We start from the raw sequence: 19,868 nt of genomic DNA, 5'->3' as shown, positions 1-19,868 counted from the left end.
GAAATGAAGGTATAATAAAAGAAATAATCTGATAATCATTTGTCCAATTAAGTTGAAAAAGTCACAGAGAAAGTAGAATAAAAAGATGAAGGGATAGAAAATAGGACAGACAGGTAAGAAAAAACATCAGCCAAGAAGGTCCACGATCTAAATAACAAATTTCAAAAAATAAGAGATACAATAAGAGAGGGCGGAAAGAAACGATCAAATAAATAATACCAGGAGAATCCCCATAACGGAAGAACATGTGTTTCAGGATTGAAAAACTGATCAATAGGAATGAGAAAAGACCCATAAGAAAGACACTCGATTGTGTCTTAGAACGCTGGGTATAAAGAGAAGATCCTAAAGATTCTTGAGACAAAACAAAACCGAAACCAAAGCGGGTTACATATCAAGAAATTTAGTGACCTGAGAAGGAGAAGGAAATGCAATGACGTAGAGTTTCTCAACAATTTTGGAAGCTAAAATATTGTGGAGCAAGCCCTCCAATATTCCGAGTGAAAGTTATTTTCAACCTAGAACTCAGCCAGAATAAAAACAGTTCCAGACCTGCACGCTCTGTGGGAAAAAAGACCTGGAAGCAACCTCCCTCAAGGAACTATTGGCGGATATGTTCCACAACATGAGGGTATATAATCAAGAAAAAGACACAGATTCAGGAAATAGGGAACTCACCTCAGGAATGAGGAATAAGACCTTCCCAGGATGGATGTGAAGGAGACCCAGGACATCAGTTGAGAGCTGTGCCTTCCAAATTTTGATGTGCATAGGAATTACCAGGGGATCTTGTTGCAATGCAGACACTGATTCAGTAAGTCTGGGTAGGGCTTGAGATTTCGCGTTTTTAACAAATTCCCTCAGGATGCTGAGGCTGCTGGTTCAGGGACTACACTTTGCATAACTAGGGTGTAGAGAAAAAATAGTCCAAACTGTACCAAGAAGACGATGGTACAGAGACAGAGACAGACAGACATTTATTTCCTTCTGGGAGATCATCGGGAATGAATTAGTGTAAGTCAATAACCGTATAGTAGGGGAGGGAGAGGGATGGAGGAGAGGGAGAAAAGGGTTAATATTTTAAGTAAACACAAATGAAGAAAAAACAAGGAAGGGGCTGTACTGAGGGCAGCCGCATACATCCAACCTTGCCTCTAGTAGACACCTGAAGAGGAAGGTTGGACCACCCTAACGGATTCAGATTCAGTAGTCTGGGGGGGTCTCTGGAGTGACCCGGAAGATGCTCCAAAAAGCCTAGAAGCGGACCACAAGGACAGAAGACGCCCCTTCCCCATGCCCAGCAGGGGAGTAGGCCGGGCCTCAAAGCGCCGGGCGCCAGGTCTCAGGGGGCGGGGCATGGGCGGAGCCTTTTCCCTAAATTGGCGCGCCCGAGCGGCGCTGGGATTAGGATTGGAGGCTTTTGAACCCGGAAGCAGTTGGCGGCTCTCGGAAGCGGCCGCGGATCCGGGAATTCGGCTGGCGCTGCAGCTGCAGAATGGTGGGCGGTGGCTGGAAGCGCAGGCCCGGCGCGGGGGCGGGGCCGCAGATACTGCCAGAAAGGCTGGGGGGGCTACGCAGGTGGCTTTGGATGACAGCCAGGGTACCAGGAGGCAGCGCGTTTCATTCATGCAGTGACTATTAAGCTTGCTGTGTGTCCGGGGGCTGCGGTTTGCTGCGGGGACCCTGCCCAGGTAGCTGTTTCGCGCTCTGTAGGGGATTGGACCAGGAAAGTAGCGCCTCTGCATGTTCTGCCCAGCTCCTCTTGGCGCATTTCCTGGGGAAACGGATTAAGCCAACCAACGTTTCATTCATTCGCCCACCCAGATAGATTGGGAACCGATTACATACCAGACATTGTGCGGGGCCCTGCGGATTTGGGGTCAACCCGCCTGCCCCTTCTCCATGTAGAGCCTCCGGCCTGGGGAGGAGGGGCACAAGCGAATATGCATTCTACTGTGACTTTTTTGTTTGGGATTATAATGCTGGTGTGTAGAAAGTGCTATGGAAACACTGAAGGAGGATTTAACAAGTCCCAGGGAGTGTTAAAGAAGACTTATAAGACAACTCTTTAAAAATGGGTTTTGAAGGCAGAGAAGAGTCTGAGACGTAAAAGTGTAGGAGATGTTTGGGCATAGTGGAGCGTTCGGCTTGGCTGGAGCCAGAGAAATGGGAAAGTAAGAGGGACCTGATCATAAAAGCACTATGAGAGGGGAGGGGGAAAAGTATGTGCATTATCTCATATTTTACTATGATTTTGGAAGTTCTGTAACCACTACAGTAGCAATAAGGGGAATCAGACAGGAAGGAAGTGCCATTGTGATAACTAAAGTTTTAGAAAACTTAGTCTGGCAGTGTTATAAATCGGATAGGGTGTGAGACATTCTTGGAGGGCTTAATTAACTAGTAAAGGGCCAGTTGTATAGGCATTCTTCATATTGGGTCATGCATTCTAGGAATACCAGGGTAAAGGAGAAATGCAGCCTCTGAAGGGGACAGCTGTCCTAAATTCTAGTTGTTAGGGATATGGAGATGCTGAACTAGTGTGTGAGTTAAGGCAGAGCTGCAAAAATTCTCTTTGAAGGTTCAGTGAAGAACTGCTTTGGTGGCGTGAGGTGCTTAACTAGAAATACAATACCAGAAATGAAGGCGAGTCTATAGAGGCTATAACCATAATGGCCAGCATTTGCATATTATGTGCTAGGACTGTTCTGTGTATTTTTACATATAATAACTTATTCCTTGTAACAACCCTATGATAGAGGTACTGTATGCCCTTTTTGCAGATGAGAAAACAAGGCACAGAGAGGTTAAGTAACTTGCCTAAGGTTGGATATCAGTAGGGTCAGGAGTCAACCCAGGCAACCTAACCATTAAGCAAAACTGCCTTTCAGCAAGGCAGATTAAGCCTTTTCTAACATCTTCAGTTGGAGCCAGTCTTTGAAAGTCTGACCAAAGACAGTTATAAAAACAGAAGATAGGATAGCTCGGGACTTCATATGTTCCTACTGTTCTATATTTGCAGTTGGAGAAGCAACAGGAAGTGGTTGAGAATCTGCTGTGGAGCCAGACTTAAACCTGAGTTTAAATCCCTTCTCTTCCACTTCCTAGTTAGGGACATAGGGAGGTTAACCTCAGCAGCTGTAAGATGAGGTTAATAGTATCTAGTGCATGAGATAGTTGAGGATTAAATGAGTTAATTCACAGAAGGTGCTTAGAACAGTGAAATAGCACAAGATAAGTTCTCAATAAGTATGACTTACTACTTGTTTTTACTATTATATTATCTTTACTATTACTATTTGCTATTGATACTCACTTTTGGATTCATTTTTCAACAGCCTTTTTGTTCAACGTAATTCTTTTTTAAATCAGATGCATTATAATCCTTGGCACAATAAACTTACCATTGTTCAATTCATGATTGTTTTTGAGCTTATTTATGTTAAGTAATATAACAAACACCTGTGAACCCATTGCCCAACCCTAAAACTGAAACAGTAGTTCTACATCTACACATGTCCCTCTCCTCTCCCTTCAGCCTTCTTTCTGTCACTCATGTTCAATGTAGCTATCCTGAATTTTGTTTTCCCTTGCCTTTTAAAAATAGGCTCATCTCCTATGAATGTATACCTAAATAATATTTATTTTTAGTTTTTGAAATTCATAAAAAGGCTATCATGCTGCATATAATCAATAACTTTTTTCCTCATTAAAAATATTTAATATAGATAGGTCCATATTGTGTAGCCATACAGTAACCATTTGGTAAATGAAGGAGATTGGTTCCAGGACTCTCACATATCCCAAAACCCGAGCATACCCAAGTTCCAAAGTTGGTCCTGTGGAACCCGAGTATACAAAAAGTTGGCCCTCTCTCTAAGTGAATTTCACATCCTAAGAACACTGTTATTTTTCAATCTGCATTTGGTTGGAAAAAAAATTCATGTATAAGTGGGTCCACAAAATTCAAACCCTTGTTGCTCAAGGGTCAACTGTAATATTAAGTGTAATAGTCTATTGTTTGGAAGCCTTATAACCATTCTACCAATAGGCATTTTTTCTGTTTTGTTTGCTCTTTAAATCATTGCCATCATGATCATTCTTATGTCATCTGATTCATAAATATGTTTTGTAGATATTGAATGATACCTAACATAAAATTAATAAACTTCAGCCTACTGGGAAAATTGAAGAATATAAATATGAGAAACGTCTAGCTCAGAATTTCTCAACTTTAGCACTGTTGACATTTGGGGCCAGTAGTCTTTGTTGAGGATGCTTATCCTGGGCATTGTAAGATGTTGAGCATCCCTGGCCTCTGCCCCACTAGATGCCACTAGCACCCTTCTTCCAATTCGTGACAACTAACTAGGTCTCCAAATGTCCCCGGGCAGGGGTCGTGGGTTGGGGGGGAAAATCACCACCAGTTGAGAACCACTGCTCTAGGTAGGAAGAACAAAAAAGAAAGAACTTAATACAAAAAGAAAGAATCTAGGTTCCTAGAAAGAAAAACAGATTGCCTCTTAGAAAACTAAATGTATGTAACCTCCAATTAAGCATATTATCTTTACAGAAATTTATCAAATACCTAATAGGCATTATAAAACCTAGCACACTGAACCTATATTGCGGTGGTGCTAGAGATGATTATTGTAACCTAATCCTGGCCTTTTCTGAAATAATTGGATTTTTGGCCTAGAGTTTAGTGCTATTCTGCTAACTTTGTTAGGAATTGTGGATGTTTAACATTGTCACTAACCTTCCCTCTTTATTTGGAAAATCAAAAGGGAGGTATCTGTTTTTAAGGATGGGTAATGATTGTAGTGAAAAGCTCAGACACCACTCTGGATGTTGCTGAAGAAACAGCTTTTTAGCTGATGAATTGCTTATATCCAGTTACTTCTATTTGTTTCTGACGTGATCAACGAATCTGTTTCAAAGACCCACACCTTTAACCAAAAGAGGGCAAAGCCTGCCCTTTCTTTATTCCTCTCTTCCTGCTCTTTACTATTTCATTTTTACCTTTTTGTTTTTTGTGGTTTCCATTATCTTAAAAAAATATATTTAAAGACTTGCTGTATGGATTCCTCTTAACCACCATATAAACTACTCTTTTTTTCTGTGCCCAAATGAATTCCCAGATTTTACTCAATTACCATTTAGAGAGTTTTAAAGAAAACACATATACTATCTCATAGAGTTGGGTGAACAAGAGTGAGTGATACTGTTATGCAAGGAGAGTTACTGAAATTACTAAAGACAATTTGGAGAACTGAAGTTTTGTGTGTCAATTTTCAGTGTGAAAAAACAGTTGATGTGAAGAAAAGTAAATTCTGTGAAGCTGATGTCTCTCCAGTGACCTTCGAAAAGAAGTAGAAAATCATTATAAGCTCTCTTTACCTGAAGATTTCTATCACTTCTGGAAGTTCTGTGAAGAACTTGATTCTGAAAAACCAGCTGGTGAGTTGCTCCAGAATCATTCTTGTATAAATGGAAAAAGTAATGTAATGGGAAATGGGCTGTGTGTGGTGGCTCACACTCTGTAATCCCAGCTGAGGCAGGAGGATCGCCTGAGACCAGGAGTTTGAGACCAACCTGGTCAACATAGCAAGACCTCTTCTCTACAAAAAAATAAAAATAATAAAATTAAAAAGCTAGGCATGGTTACACGTGCCTATAGTCCTAGCTACTTGGGAGACTGAGATGGGAGGATCCTTCATTGAGCCCAGTAGTTTGAGGTTGCAATGAGCCATCATCACTCCAGCCTCAGTGACAGAGCAAGACCCTGTCTCTAAAAATATAATTGGCCAGGCATGGTGGCCCACGCCCGTAATCCCAACACTTTGGGAGGCCGAGGCAGGCAGATCACTTGAAGTTGGGAGTTCGAGACCAGCCTGGGCAACACGGTGAAACCCTGTCTACTAAAGATACAAAACTTAGCTGGGTGTGGTGGCGCACCCCTGTAGTTCCAGCTACTCAGGAGGATGAGGCACAATCATCACTTGAACCTGGGAGGTGAAGGCTGCAGTGAGCCGAGATCACACCGCTGCGCTCCAGCCTGGGCAACAGAGTGAGACCTTGTCTCAAAAAAAAAATGTATATATATAAAATAATTTTTAAAAAAAAACTAACCAAGAATATAAACAGTTCATAGAAAAGGAATATTTTCCATGATGTTTCTAGTAAGAGAAAATATATTAAGAAATATAGATTAATGCTATAGTACTGCCACTGTCACCTATTTTATTGGCAAAGTTAAATAATTTCATGACGTTCTGGGGGAATGTGAAGGAAGGTAAGCACTTTCATATGTTGCAGGAGTTTGAATATGATTTAACAGTTCTGCTTCCAAGAACTTGTCTTGACACAGGAAGGGGAACATCACACACCGGGGCCTGTTGTGGGGTGTGGGGAGGGGGGAGGGATAGCATTAGGAGATATACCTAATGTTAAATGACGAGTTACTGGGTGCAGCACACCAACATGACACATGTATACATATGTAACGAACCTGCACGTTGTGCACATGTACCCTAGAACTTAAAGTAAAATAAAAAATAAAAAAAGAAATACCAGTCAAGAAAAAAAAAAGAAAAAAGAAAAAAGAACTTGTCTTATGGATTAGATAAACTAAGAATTATGTTTGAGGATATTTAAACAAAAAAAATGGGAAATGGCTTAAATGCCTACCAATGACACATCTCTTCAGTAGATCTTAATTGTTTTAAAAGAATGAGGCAGATTTTTAGGAAATAATAAACTATCATGCCTGAAATATGTTAACTGAAAAAGAACAGTGTATAGATTATGCTACCATTAGTATTTTTTTTAAAGGGGGAGGGGGGAGTACACACATATCCCTGTATACTTTTCTATGTGCTTACTTTGTCTCTGAAAGGAGAAAGAAACTGTTAATGGGCTGTGATCATTACTTTGCACTATATACCTTTTGTACTGTTTAAAATTTTTAACTAGTAAGCACTGTCATACACTACTGATGGAAATGTATATTGATACATATTCTGAATTTTGCCAATAGATCAGAACAGAACTGTATAGCAGTTTCTTTAAAAATAGTCATGTCTGTACAAACATTAGCAAAGATGTTCACTGAAACATTATTAGAACAGAAAAAAGAAATAGTAAATGTCCATCAGTAAGAGAATAGATGGTTACCTCTTTATAATGCAGTATCATGCGCTATTAAAAAATCATGTAAAATAACATTGAATAGCATGGAAAATAATCAAAAAATTTAAGTGCGTCAGGATGGAGGACAAAAGCAGATTACAAAACAATCCATCTGAGTTTGTTACATATTTGTATCTGTTCATGGGGGTGGAGAGTATGGAAATTTATTACTGTATATTAGAGTATTGACTGTGTTATCTTTGGCTAATGAGATGGATGGTTTTAGTTTTCTTGTTGCTTTAAAAATTAGTGTATGCTCTCCTAAGCTCCAGTTGTGCTGAACTATTTTTCCTGTCCAATTATCTCCATGCTTCTATTCATGTTATTACCTCTTACAGGAATTTTTTTGCTTTCCTCATCCTTGCCTCCTTATAAAACTGGGTCCTGCCTGGAGTGCTCCCCTCCCTCTTGGAAGCAGCAAGGACCCATTTGAAGTTATACATTGTACATTGCATAGACTTCATGTCTTTGTGGTTTAGTAACACTGACTGTGATCTGTGAATAGAGAAGGAAGATGGAATCATCTAGGGTTAGGGTTGGCCAAATAGACTGTCAAAGAGTGAGGGGAATCTGGTGTGATTAGCTGAGGTAGAGGAAAGGGGATATAAATGTTTTTTACTCTTTTTTTTTTTTTTTTGGAGACAAAGTCTCACCCTGTCACCCAGGCTGGAGTGCGATGGCGTGATCTCATTTCACTGCAACCTCTGCCTCCTGGGTTCAAATGATTCTCGTACCTCAGCCTCCCAAGTAGCTGGGATTACAGGCGTGAGCCACCACACCTGGCTAATTTTTGTATTTTTAGTAGAGATGGGGTTTTGCCCTGTTGGCCAGGCTGGACTCAAACTCCTGACCTCAGGTGATCAGCCTGCCTCAGCCTCCCAAAGTGCTGGGATTACAGGTATGCGCCACCACGCATGGCTTGTTTTTTAGTACTCTTAATCCACACATTTTTGCTATCTTTCTTTCTCTTAACCTGTGTGCACTACAAGTATTTGAGGCTAATTGCAGTGTGGTAATGGGCCTACAGGAATACAAACCAGTCTTGCTTTGGCTAAAATAAGAAACAACAGGAATGTTTGAGATGTTAAGTTAATACAGTGGTAAATTTCAGAGGAAATCCTGTTTTCTGTTACTCTGACTTCTTTTCCATTGAATGTTTGTAACTGACATCTTCACACATAACTCAAGACTTACTTTAGAAAGTTTTTTAAGACAATTGCTTAGAAATAGTTTACTCACTAAAAGCATTATTTCCTGTCTGTCTCTGGAAAGTATTGTCTAAATTTATTTTCTTTAGAGATCCACTTTCTGCAAGCCTTGGACTTCAATTAGTTGATCCTTATAATATCCTTGCTGGAAAACATAAAATGAAGAAAAAACCAACAGGCCCGAATTTTAACCTTCATCGGAGGTTTTACTATGATCCTCCTGAGTGCCAGACCATTATTATTAGAGATAAACTCAGTGCCACATGGGGTATTTCAGGTAAAGGATCTTTTCTTTGCCTCTAAAATACAGCTGCTGTCCTGCCAATGAGGATAAATAGTTATTCACTAGCCTCACCCAAGGTGAAAGGCATATTTTCTCCTGGATATATGAGCCATCTGTTGTTCTTGCTGTTACCATTTTAACCTTCCCTAGGATGGGTAAACTCTTTAGGTTTAATCTCACTGGTTTTTCCTTTCCTTATAAACTTTTTTTTCCCCTTTTGGGTTCAGAATAACTCTTTTGGCCCAAGAAAGCTAATTTAGAGCAGCTGTTGTGACTTGTACTTAATAAGCTATGTGCTTCCAGGTGCCAGAGTGGCAACTGGGAGCTAAGAGTGATCTCTGGAGTCACACTTGTCCTCCTGTTTATTGTCTGTGTGACCCTGTGTCATTAGTGACTGTGACTTTCTGTGACTCAGTCTTGTAACAATAGGGATAATAATTGTACATACCTGATAGGAATATTATGAGAATTAAATGAATGCATGCAAGATACTTAGAAGGTTAGGAAATAGAGAAACTCCAGGAGGAAAATACCTTGTCCGCTTGTACCAGTAGAGATGCTATCCTTTAAAGTGAAGATTAAATGTAAGGTAATAGAAGGAACGTGCCCAGGAAGAAGTACTGTAGTACAGTAGCATGCACATGCGGCTAGGAACTGATTGTGCTGTAGCCAACGTCCTAACTTACTAGGACCTTTGTTTCCTCAATTTTAAAATAGAAGGATTGGTTATATACGGGAATAGGATCCTTTCATCTCTAATGTTTTACAATCCTTTTTCTTCCTTTTCCTTTTTTTGTATTTGAGTATAAAAGCAATTAGGTCCTAAGAATCTTAGTTTTAGGTTCCATTATATAAGTTAAGATTTATCATAGATGTTCCTAAGAAACTTGGAGCTTAAAACGATAAATTTGTTTCAATTAAAAAAAATTCCCTTATAAAAGAGGCCTTAAAAAAGAGGGGAAAAAAAGGTGTAAGTTGTTGTCTGTAGACCTAAAATCCTACTTGCCTGATAATATAAATTATGGGCAGCTAAATTTTTAATGTCTTTTGCTCAAACAGGGATTCTCCTGATGAACTTCCTGTATATGTTGGTATAAATGAAGCAAAGAAAAATTGTATAATTGTTCCAAATGGAGATAATGTATTTGCTGCAGTCAAGTAAGAATATTTTATCTCAATTTCTCTTACGTTTATGTAGGTTTACAATGTTTATACTATATTAGTCCATTATAAAGGGGCTTTGAGGGGCTGGGCACAGTGGCTCACACCTGTAATTCCAGCAATTTGGGAGGCCAAGTTGGGCGGATTGCTGTGATCTAGAGTTTGAGACCAGCCTGGCCAACATGGGGAAACCCCATCTCTACTAGAAATAAAAAATTAGCCAGGGGCTTGGTGGCACACGCCGGTAATCCCAGTTACTCAGGAGGCTGAGGCAGGAGAATCGCTTGAACGCAGGAGGCGGAGGTTGCAGTGAGCCGAGATTGCGCGACTGCACTCCAGCATGAGTGACAGAGTGAGACTCCATCTCCAAAAAAACAAAACAAAGCAGGTTTGAGGCAAGTCCATAACTGTAGATTTCTAAAGACAATTTCCATGACTTTTGCAGGTAGTCTTATCTATACTGTTATTTTGTCACTCTTCACCAGAAATTACACCTCTTATGTAACTATTTTTCTTAATAATACTCGACCTCAGATGTTCCATGGCAAAATCAAAAGTTTTTTTAGACATCTGATTTTAAACACTTGTTAAGAGTTCATTACTTGTGTATAGTTCAAACAGAAAGGTTTAATAAAGTAAAAAGAGATGCTCATAAAATCCTTGGAATGGCTGAGGGGGCAGGCTGAGCTTCCAGGAATGACAGTTGTGTGGCTCACACTGGATTTTATCTCTCTGCCACCATCAGGAAGCTGGGAAATCAAGAACTGCTGCCACAATAGGTGGCTCTAGGACCATATTACCTTTGGTATAACCTGTGCCAGGTAAATGGATGCCCTACCCTTTGCCTCTCAGCCCCTATAATGCTAAGAACCAGGTGCTGGGATCTCAGCTACAGCTGCTGCAGAACTATCAGATGCCTCTACAGCAGTGCTCACTGATGGAGATCGTGGAAGCACAGCCTCCACCTGGTATCTCTTCCGCCTCTGAGATTTCAAACTATTGCAGCTGCTTGGAAGAAGCTAGATCCCATGTGGAGCCTGGGCTAAAGAGTTGTATGGGAAATGCAGCAAACTTTCATGGGTAAGGGATTGGAATAGAGCTGAGTGAGCCGGTCTATGCTATATCAGCCACAGACGTGACTTGAAATGATTTCATTTGTCAGCGGCTGTGTAGTTTGCATTGTAATGAAGAAAGCAAACTTTCCCACTTCAAATACAAGTAGATTATGTTTCGTTTGACCTTTTTTAGTACTGTCTCTTTAAAGGGCTTTTGTTCCCTGTGATTTGATAATACAAATTTGCAGTAAAGCAAATTCAAACTAAATCAACCTAGTACAACCACTAGACTGTGCTACGTACATACTACTGGTGTATCTACAGGGAAGCTACATTGTAGATGTACTGCACATAATCTAGTTATTGCCATCTTGAACATCGAGAATTAAAATCGCTTCTCAACTCTTTTCCCCTCATCTCCATTCCCTTATTGTGAACAGCCCTGTTGGTATTCCTTTATTGATCATCCTGTTCTGGGGGGATAAAACTTAAAGGGAAATCAAACTTAGCAACTTCTCAAGGAACCACGTATTCCTGCCCAACACACGTATTTGGCCACCTGTTTTTCAGAACAGAACTAACTAGCCTTGGTAGTTACCAGTCTCTGGGGTTGTGACCTGGACACCTGCATTTAAACCAGTTCTCTAATGCAGTTCTTCTCAAACTTTACTGTGCAGAGTCTCCAGCCAGTAGAGAGAGATGTCTTAGATGGCAGCTATTCATATGGACTTGTTTTTGCTGTACCCCTGCCACTTAGAGCAGTGCCATAGGGAAGATGAATGTGGCTAAGCTGTCCAGTGTGATGGCCACTGAGTACCTCACATGTGGCTGCTGCAACTAAGGAACAGAATTTGTAACTTGTATTATTTATTTATTTTGTACTCTGTGTGTGTGTGTATGAGAGAGACAGGGTCTCACTCTGTCACCCAGGATAGAGTGCAGTGGCACAATTATCCCGTCTCGGCCTCCTGAGTAGGTGGGACTACAGGTCTGCACCACAATGCCTGGCTAATTGGTGTTTTTTGTTTTGTTTTCCATGTAGAGACAAGGTCTCACTCTGTTGCCCATGCTGGTCTCAAACTCCTGGGCTCAAGTGATCCACCCACCTCAGCTTCCCAAAGTGTTGGGATTACAGGCGTGAGCCACTGTACCTGGCGTGTAATTTTGTATAATTTTAATTAGTTTAAGTATGTAAATTAAAACAGGATTAAATGTTTCTTGTATTGATTATATGTTGACATAATACTATTTTGGGAATATGGGTTAAATACAATACCTTAATTTCACCTGGTTTTTTTTTTTTTAGCTCCTCCTCCCTGCCCCAGCTGTTTCTTTTTTCATGTGGATACTGGAAAAAATGTAGCCCGTATTATATTACACTTGGACAGGCTGATCTGTCCTATATCTCCTCTTTGAAGCCAGACGCAATTAGTCTCTGATGGGACCAGTGTGGGCTCTAGCTACTGGTCAGTCTTCTGCTTCTACTCTAAGTCATCTTCTTTTCATGTCTCTGCTCACAGAACTTTAAAAAGCATGATTATTGTGTCATTTGGGAAAGGTTGGGCACATTTGTTGTAGAGATGGGCAGTCTCTAAAACTTTTGGGGTGATGGATGTTAAATTGTAGTGCCCTGGAGTAAAGCCTGTTACCCTACTGTAGTTGTGTTTCTGGGGTTTTATGTCCAAGTCTAATATTCTAGGAATTAGGTCCTTCTGTATTTAGTTTTGAAGTGGTAGCAAAATGTAAGAATGAAGGACCTAATCTTGTTCTTGACTAGTGTCGTTTCCCAGGAGGTACAATTGACTGGCAGTTTGTTAATGTGACAGTGATTAGTAAATCACAACTAAGTTTGTTCTTAACCCTTTGAAGCTTCTTACAATAACACTGTAACTTAGCAAATAAGATACCTTTTATTGAGCAATTCTTAAATGTCAGTGTCATGATTCACTGTAACAAGTCATGTACACATATTTAATTCTCACCCAACTCTTTAAAGTAGGTCTTATTCCCATGTTCACAAAGGAAATAGACCCAGCGTGCTCAGCATTAGTCAGTAAGCGGCTGGTTTTCTTTTTTTTTTGAGATGGAGTCTCACTCTTGTAGGCTGGAGTGCAATGGCAGGGTCTCAGCTCACTGCAACCTCCGCCTCCTGGGTTCACGTGATTCTCCTGCCTCAGCCTCCTGAGAAGCTGGGATTACAGGCTCCCACACCATGCCCAGCTAATTTTTGTATTTTTAGAAGAGACAGGGTTTCACCATCTTGATCAGACTGGTCTCGAACTCCTGACCTCAAGTGATCCGCCTATCTTGGCTTCCCAAAGTGATGGGATTACAGGCGTGAGCCACCATGCCCGGCTGAGGGCACTGGTTTTCATACTTGGTTTTCTGACTGTAGAGTGCATACTACTATCTGAAGTAAGAAGAGTTGCCTGCCTAGTTGCCTGATTTTTACCTTGACACAACCACTGTAGCTTAATTTAAGTATTCTAGTTGATAGTAGTGGCAGGGATATAGTAAGAATTCAGCAGTGAAACTCCTAACTCATTAATTGAGTATCTCGAGTAGAAACATTTAAGGCTTCATTTTTGAATAGTTAATTTAAGGCTTCACTCATGTTCTTTAAGTTTGGGCTTCGGTTAATTGAAATTTCTATAGAAGATTTTATGGCTGGAAGAACATATTTTTCCTTGTACTGATGGTGAGCTGAATATTTTCATCTCTGTTCTTCAGTGTTTTTCTAGCTGAGTAATTCACAGAAGTTGCTTATTCTTTTTAGTCCACATGTGACTTGGCATGTGTAAAAATGGAAACTGTGATACTGGAAAGTGATAAACTTTAAATTATTTGCTAACAGAAGACAAATAGGTCTTCACTTCCATACCCACCCTGATTTGTAGTGGCTGCCTGCAGCACTGTGAGAGAGATTCTAAGGGTCCCAATCAATCAGTTACACCCATGGGTGCAGGGAGGAACCACTTATTTTCCATCGTTAAGGAGCTTTTTGGAGAAAGCGTCATCTGTTTCCTTGAAATGATCAGCACTGACTTTTCTGAAGAAAGGAAGGTCATGAAGCTTATGTAAAATAATTTAATTTTTAAAAGGTTTCAAACCAACAAAAAACGTCACTACTGTTTAGAGATAGTTAGAAACATAGGTGGTGAAGTTTGCCATTCGTTCAACATGATACTGATCTACCAAAAGTGGGAAAGGGAAGAAAACACATTTTGTGACTCGGGTAACAGCACGTATTCTGTACTGTCATCAAGATGGAATCAAATGATATTCATAGACTGGGGTTAAAAGCCCTAGTATATAGTATATTTTTATAATACCATCCTTGGTAATCATTTTTTTTTTTTTTTGAGACAGGATCTTACTCTGTCACCCAGGCTGGAGTGCAAAGGCATGATCACGGCTCACTGCAGCCTGGACCTCCAGCACTCAGCCTCCCAAGTAGCTGAGACTGCAGGTGCCCACCACCATGTCCAGCTAATTTCTCTATTTTTTGTAGAGACAGGGTCTCGCCACGTTGCCCAGGCTGGTCTCAAATTCCTGGGTTCAAGCGATCCTCCCACCTCAGCCTCCCAAATCCTCCCATGTTAGGATTACTGGCGTAAGCCACTGCACACAGCCCATCCTTGGTATTATTATACCTTATATTTTTTGTTAGTTTCATCAGAACATTGTACCTCATACATATAATTTAAAATCACGTATCATTCTTAAGTATAATTGTTAATGTTTTAACCAGTCTTCCTCTCCCCCAGTATAGCAGCCAGCTGTTTGGAAGTGTTTTGTTGGTTTGTTTGAATAATATCCATTCTTTTCATTATTATCCTCAAAGAAGTACAGTTTGTCAAAAAGGACATGTAATTTGTCAAAAGGAAGTCTAATTAGATATTGTTGATACTTCCATCTCATTTGCATCCTGAAATCTGATGCACATTAACATCCAGAAAGAATGAAAAAAATCTTAAAAGCCAAAATTGAAATTTAACTTTTAAAAATATATTCTTCAGGCAAATATTAGACATTGTCTCTCTATTCTTACCTCAAACGCATGCTCGCCATGGCTACTCTTCTCCCACTTTGGTGAAGGTTTTAAAGGTTTAATTCTGCAGTGATTTCTTGTCTCTTACACTGTTGTCTTTTTCTGTTTTTAATTCACCACAAGTGAGTAATTTTCTAACAAATAAGGTAGGACAGGGCAAAAAGAACAAATTTTGCCCACTTGGATCTTTTTTTAACCCAGCTGTCTCTTAGTATCAGGACCTTGAAGGATACCCAGAATCTGATGCTCGAGTCCCTTATGTAAGTTGGTGTAGTATTTGCATAACTTATGCACATCCTCCTGTATATTTCAAATCATTTCTAGATTACTTAGAATACCTAATATAACATAGACACTGTGTAAATAGTTGTTATACTGTATTTTTTAAATCTGTATTTTTTAATTTTTTTCCTGAGTATTTCAATCTGCAGTTGGTTTAATCTAAGGATGTAGAACTCTCAGATTCAGAGGCAACTATATAGTGCACGGACCAGGCTGGCAAACTTTCTATGTAGGGCCAGATAGTAAATGTTTTACACTTTGTGGGCTACATAATCTATCACATTCTTGTTTTATTTTTCAACCATTTAAAAATGAAAAAATATTTAGTTTGAGGGTAGTTAAAAACGGGGTGACCAGGTTTGGCCCAAGTTTGCCAATTCCTGGACCTCTCTGCTGAATCTTTAAAGCTTATGTAAAATCATGATTGCCACCATGGAATAGACTTTCAAAAAAATCATGACTGTAGCCGGGCGCGGTGGCTCATGCCTGTAATCCCAGCACTTTGGGAGGCCGAGGAGGGCGGATCATGAGGTGAAGAGATCAAGGCCATCCTAGCCAACATGGCGAAACCCTGTCTCTACTAAAAATACAAAAATCCCCTGAACATGGTGGCACACACCTGTAATCCCAGCTACTTGGGAGGCTGAAGCAGGAAAATCCCTTGAACCCGGGAGGCAGAGGTTGCAGTGAGCCAAGATCGCGCCTCTGCACTCCAGCCTGGAGACAGAGCGAGACTCCATCTCAAAAAAATAAATAAATAAATAAATAAAATTTAAAAATTTTTTAAAAAGACTAAATCCTGTGAAATAGTCGCTAAGAAATCTTTAAGCCATTTTTAAGCTTGAATCCTATGTAGAAAAATTACCAAATTGCCATTCTAAATTACAGTGCTGCAGACTACTACCCAAGGTGGCACAAGTTGTACTAGTACAAAAAGTCTTAGGAGGAAAAACCCTCTTTATAGTTTCTTTATCTTTGAAGACTGATTCATTTTCTAACTGTGTAGATAATCTTCTGTATTATTGATTTCTTTCAGCTGACCTCAAGAGAATTTGCAAGACAATAGTTGAGGCTGCAAGTGATGATGAGAGACTAAAAGCTTTTGCTCCCATTCAGGAAATGATGACTTTTGTGCAGTTTGCTAATGATGAATGTGATTATGGCATGGGGCTTGAGTTGGGAATGGACCTCTTTTGCTATGGCTCACATGTGAGTAAAAAAAAAAAAAAACCTCCACCTGCCACCCCCCACCACACCTCCCTCCTCTCCCCCTGACACATACACACATGAATACATGCACATTTATACCCCCAAATTCCAGCAGAGGTAAGATAGGGATTCAGCTTGTATTTCAAAATGAACTTTTTGAAGTGATTTTTTTTAAAAGCGATGTCCTAAAAACCTGTGAAATGCATCTTACATTCTAGCAAAGGTGAATAGCCAAGATCATTTGCATTCAGGCTTACATTAAAGTGAATTTATGTATTAGACACATTATAGGGATGTGCCTTCTTGCTGTGTGTATACATTTGGGGCTAAGTATGGGGGTGTGTGCATACACCTTAGGCTCCATTTCATTTCCACTGTGGTGGGGGTATTTGTTATTGTGCTTGAATTCTTAGATGAAAAATATACTTTAAATTATTTAACCTTTATAAGAGATGCTGTTTTACCATTAACTAATTGCTCATTAAATAAGAAAATTTTACTTAATAGCTAAACCAGTGCTTACTCAACCATAGCTGCCTGAAGGTCAAAGAGACAATAAGGTGTAGCTGGCATGACATGCTTATGGGGCTAAGCTGGTTGTAAATCACATCTTCTCTAGTGTGTAGGATTGGGCAAGCTTTCCAACACCTTTGTTTCTGTTTCTTTACCTGTACAAGTGTATACCCATCTGCAGATCATTTAATTCTCATTTAACCTACTTTGTAACCAAGTCACAGAGAGGCAAATCATCTTGCCCAGGTTCACACAAGTAGTCTGGTTCCAGAGTCAGTGCCTAAATCAGTGCAGTAATTCCCAAACTGTAAAATGCATGTGACTCACCTGCAGACATTGTTAAAATGCACTCTATCGGTAGGTCCGGAATGGATCTGAGACTGCATACCTGTCATGCTCCCAGGTGACGGTAATGCTGCTGCTCTACAGACGACACTGGGAGGGGCAAGACTAAACCAGTAGCTCTCCAGCTTTATCATGATCAGAGTCATCAGGAGGGCTTGTCCAAACATACACCGGCGCTCTCCCCACCCTCCCCAAGTTTGACTGAGTTACAGGGTGGATCCTGAGAATTTGCATTTCCAACAAGTGAAGTTGATGCTCCTGGTCGGGTGTACATTTTGAGAACCCTGCTATAAACAATATTATACTACTTTTCTTTGCCCACCTTATAGATAGTTATCAGTAAAAATAATCAAAATGTTTACCAGCCACAATGACAGTCATTAACCAATCCAAGTAGTGCTTGACCTGCTAGAGAGGCCCTAGCCATAAATAAGTAGAGCCATAAGATGTGAACCAGTGAGTAGCAAACTTGATTGTTGTGAGAATGAAATAACATGTAAGAGTTATAAAAAGGTTTAGCACAGTACTTAAACACATGTTAAGGGCTAAATGTTTATTATGATCAACAAAAAGGTGGTATATGTAGATAATAGCAGTAATCTAAAATCTTTTGATAAACCTAAGGCAGTGGCTCTTAACAGGGATTGGGAGGCAGTATCTGTTGGGGATGGGGGAGAGAAGGAATTTGAGGATACAGGGAATATGGCCTGAAAACCCACTTTCGGCATAGCTATTCTTACCTAATCAATGAAGGAAAATAAAACTTTTGACTGGGAATACACTAGAGAGAATAAAAAGCATTTATGGGCATAGTTTGGGGTGAGAAAAAGTTGATTAAACTTAGGGGAATAAGGAAACTCAAATTTAACTTGGTTTTCTTTATTTTCAAGATATGCCGTTAGTCTTTTAGAGCAGCAAGATTGCCTCTTTGAATGCCAGATGCCTGTCCCTAAATTGTGTTCACTAATCACTTGAGGGTATAGCTAAAATGATTTTGGAAGTAGCCTTTGTTAAACAAGTGCTTTGTTTATATATTTTTTGCTATTTATTAGGATATCTGCTATGTTATCTGCTTAATGTTATATTTTTATTTTTCAGTATTTTCATAAAGTTGCTGGCCAGCTTTTACCTCTTGCATATAATCTGTTGAAGAGGAATCTGTTTGCAGAAATTATGAAGGATCATCTGGCAAACAGAAGAAAAGAGAACATAGACCAATTTGCTGCATGAGTAAGGTGGTTTGTTTGGTGTACAATATTTCAAAGGACTAGTATTAAACTTGTAATTTTTGTTTTGTTTTTAAGGAATACAAAAAATAAACATTTACTAAAAACGTTTATAAGGTTCTTCTGCCTGGTTTTCCTTCTTTAATGTGCAAGCAATTGGCAGTCAAATCATCTAAATGGTAACCCTAATCACATTTTGGAAGACAACTAAAGTCACCCTCTGATATGTCACAGGAAGCCACTGTCTAATTCCTGTGGCTAACTAGACCATCCTTACAGAGTCCTGTTTCGATATTTATCATATGGGCAACTAAGAATATTTCTTCTGAGTCTTGAGGTAATAGCTATAGCTTTAAGGATTGGGTTTATGGTGGGTGAGGGGGGGAACAGAAGGAAACTCATGACAATGATATCAGCACTCTTCCAGGGTGCCTGACCCCAACCTACCCAAACTGCATTTTGGGTAGTATCTCCAGGTGACTCCCAGCAAGTAGTCCAGTTATCCCATTAGGTATATTATTTTAAATCTTCTCTTGACTCTGTCATTTACTAATATAGCCTAGTATATTGATACATAGTATATAGTATTAGTATAAGATAACAATCAGTATGCCATTAATTTAGATTTTAAAGTTTTTCATTGCAAATGATTTCACTGGATTTTTAGTATGAATATGTGGATAGCTGTGTTTTACTAGATCCAGATTTTCCTTAAACCTGATGATATGCCCTTCACCTTAAAAGTAGAGGGCAGGGCCAGGCGCAGTGGCTCACGCCTGTAATCCCAGCACTTTGGGAGGCCAAGGTGGGCAGATCACCTGAGGTTTGGAGTTTGTGACCAGCCTGGCCAACATGGTGAAACCCCATCTCTACTAAATATGCAAAATTAGCTAAGCGTGGTGGCGCATGCCTATAATCCCAGCTACTTGGGAAGCTGAGGCAGGAGAATCGCCTGAACCCAGGAGGTAGAGGTTGCAGTGAGCCGAGATTGCGCCATTGCACTCCAGCCTGGGCAGCAAAAGCAAGAATCCGTCTCAAAAAAAAAAAAAAGTAGAGGGCAGACCATGAAATGCAGAATAGCTAACTTCATGGATGGGGCTGAGGAGCATATAAACTTTTTTCCCCTTTCTAAGAAGTTAAAGATAGAAAAGCCCCCAAGTCATCTAGTTAAACCTCCACATTTTGTAAGATTGGCTTGATTTACTCAAATAACTTCTTGACTAGCCAGTAGTCCTCCAACTTACTGTCAGCTGTCTCCTTAAAATATATTTGAGGTACTTACTCTTTTTTATATAAGGGTATGAGTAGACAATTAAAAAACAACACTTAGAATTTTAAATATAA

General features: G+C 39.8%; 2 protein-coding genes across 10 annotated transcripts in view; one reads left to right on the top strand and one right to left on the bottom strand.

Moving 5' to 3' along the window:
• The window catches only part of LOC129393105 (L-lactate dehydrogenase A chain-like), a 78,706-nt gene extending 77,272 nt beyond the window's left edge, over positions 1–1,434 (bottom strand). For 2 of the 5 annotated variants that reach the window (XR_010109167.1, XM_063594490.1), the window contains exon 1: positions 679–1,434. The gene's annotated coding sequence lies outside the window, so the exon portion shown is untranslated. The remainder of the gene's footprint in view (positions 1–678) is intronic. The other 3 variants (XR_010109168.1, XM_063594491.1, XR_010109166.1) reach the window with 3 other exon arrangements.
• Positions 1,410–18,640, top strand: LOC100996123 (putative histone PARylation factor 1-like). Of its 5 annotated transcripts, XR_004673216.3 has the most exons (7): positions 1,505–1,691; positions 5,299–5,460; positions 8,489–8,676; positions 9,742–9,840; positions 12,205–12,364; positions 16,268–16,440; positions 18,397–18,640. XR_004673216.3 is itself a non-coding variant. In XM_034967198.3 (5 exons), the coding sequence occupies exons 3-5, from the start codon at positions 9,813–9,815 to the stop codon at positions 18,526–18,528; spliced, it is 333 nt and encodes a 110-aa protein (XP_034823089.1). In that variant the 5' UTR covers positions 1,410–1,498; positions 5,299–5,460; positions 9,742–9,812; the 3' UTR covers positions 18,529–18,640. The 5 variants fall into 5 exon arrangements, 2 of the variants coding, with proteins under 2 accessions (XP_034823089.1, XP_008974457.1); XR_004673214.3 differs by lacking the exon at positions 12,205–12,364 and having other exon boundaries at positions 1,475–1,691; XR_004673215.3 differs by lacking the exon at positions 8,489–8,676.
• Positions 18,641–19,868: the final 1,228 nt, after the last annotated feature.

The sequence above is a fragment of the Pan paniscus genome, chromosome 11 (assembly GCF_029289425.2).
Source record: "Pan paniscus chromosome 11, NHGRI_mPanPan1-v2.0_pri, whole genome shotgun sequence".
In the NCBI taxonomy this organism is placed as follows: domain Eukaryota; kingdom Metazoa; phylum Chordata; class Mammalia; order Primates; family Hominidae; genus Pan; species Pan paniscus.
Note: the sequence above shows the minus strand (reverse complement) of the source record. Positions and strands in the feature narration are given on the sequence as shown.

What these genes read in the sequence shown, in the direction of transcription:
- LOC100996123 (XM_034967198.3), top strand. Translation starts at nt 9,813, where the DNA reads ATGGAGATAATGTATTTGCTGCAGTCAA. An exon ending in AATGTATTTGCTGCAGTCAA is followed by an intron (nt 9,841 to 16,267) that starts GTAAGAATATTT and finishes GATTTCTTTCAG; the next exon opens with CTGACCTCAAGAGAATTTGC. An exon ending in TCTTTTGCTATGGCTCACAT is followed by an intron (nt 16,441 to 18,396) that starts GTGAGTAAAAAA and finishes TTTATTTTTCAG; the next exon opens with TATTTTCATAAAGTTGCTGG.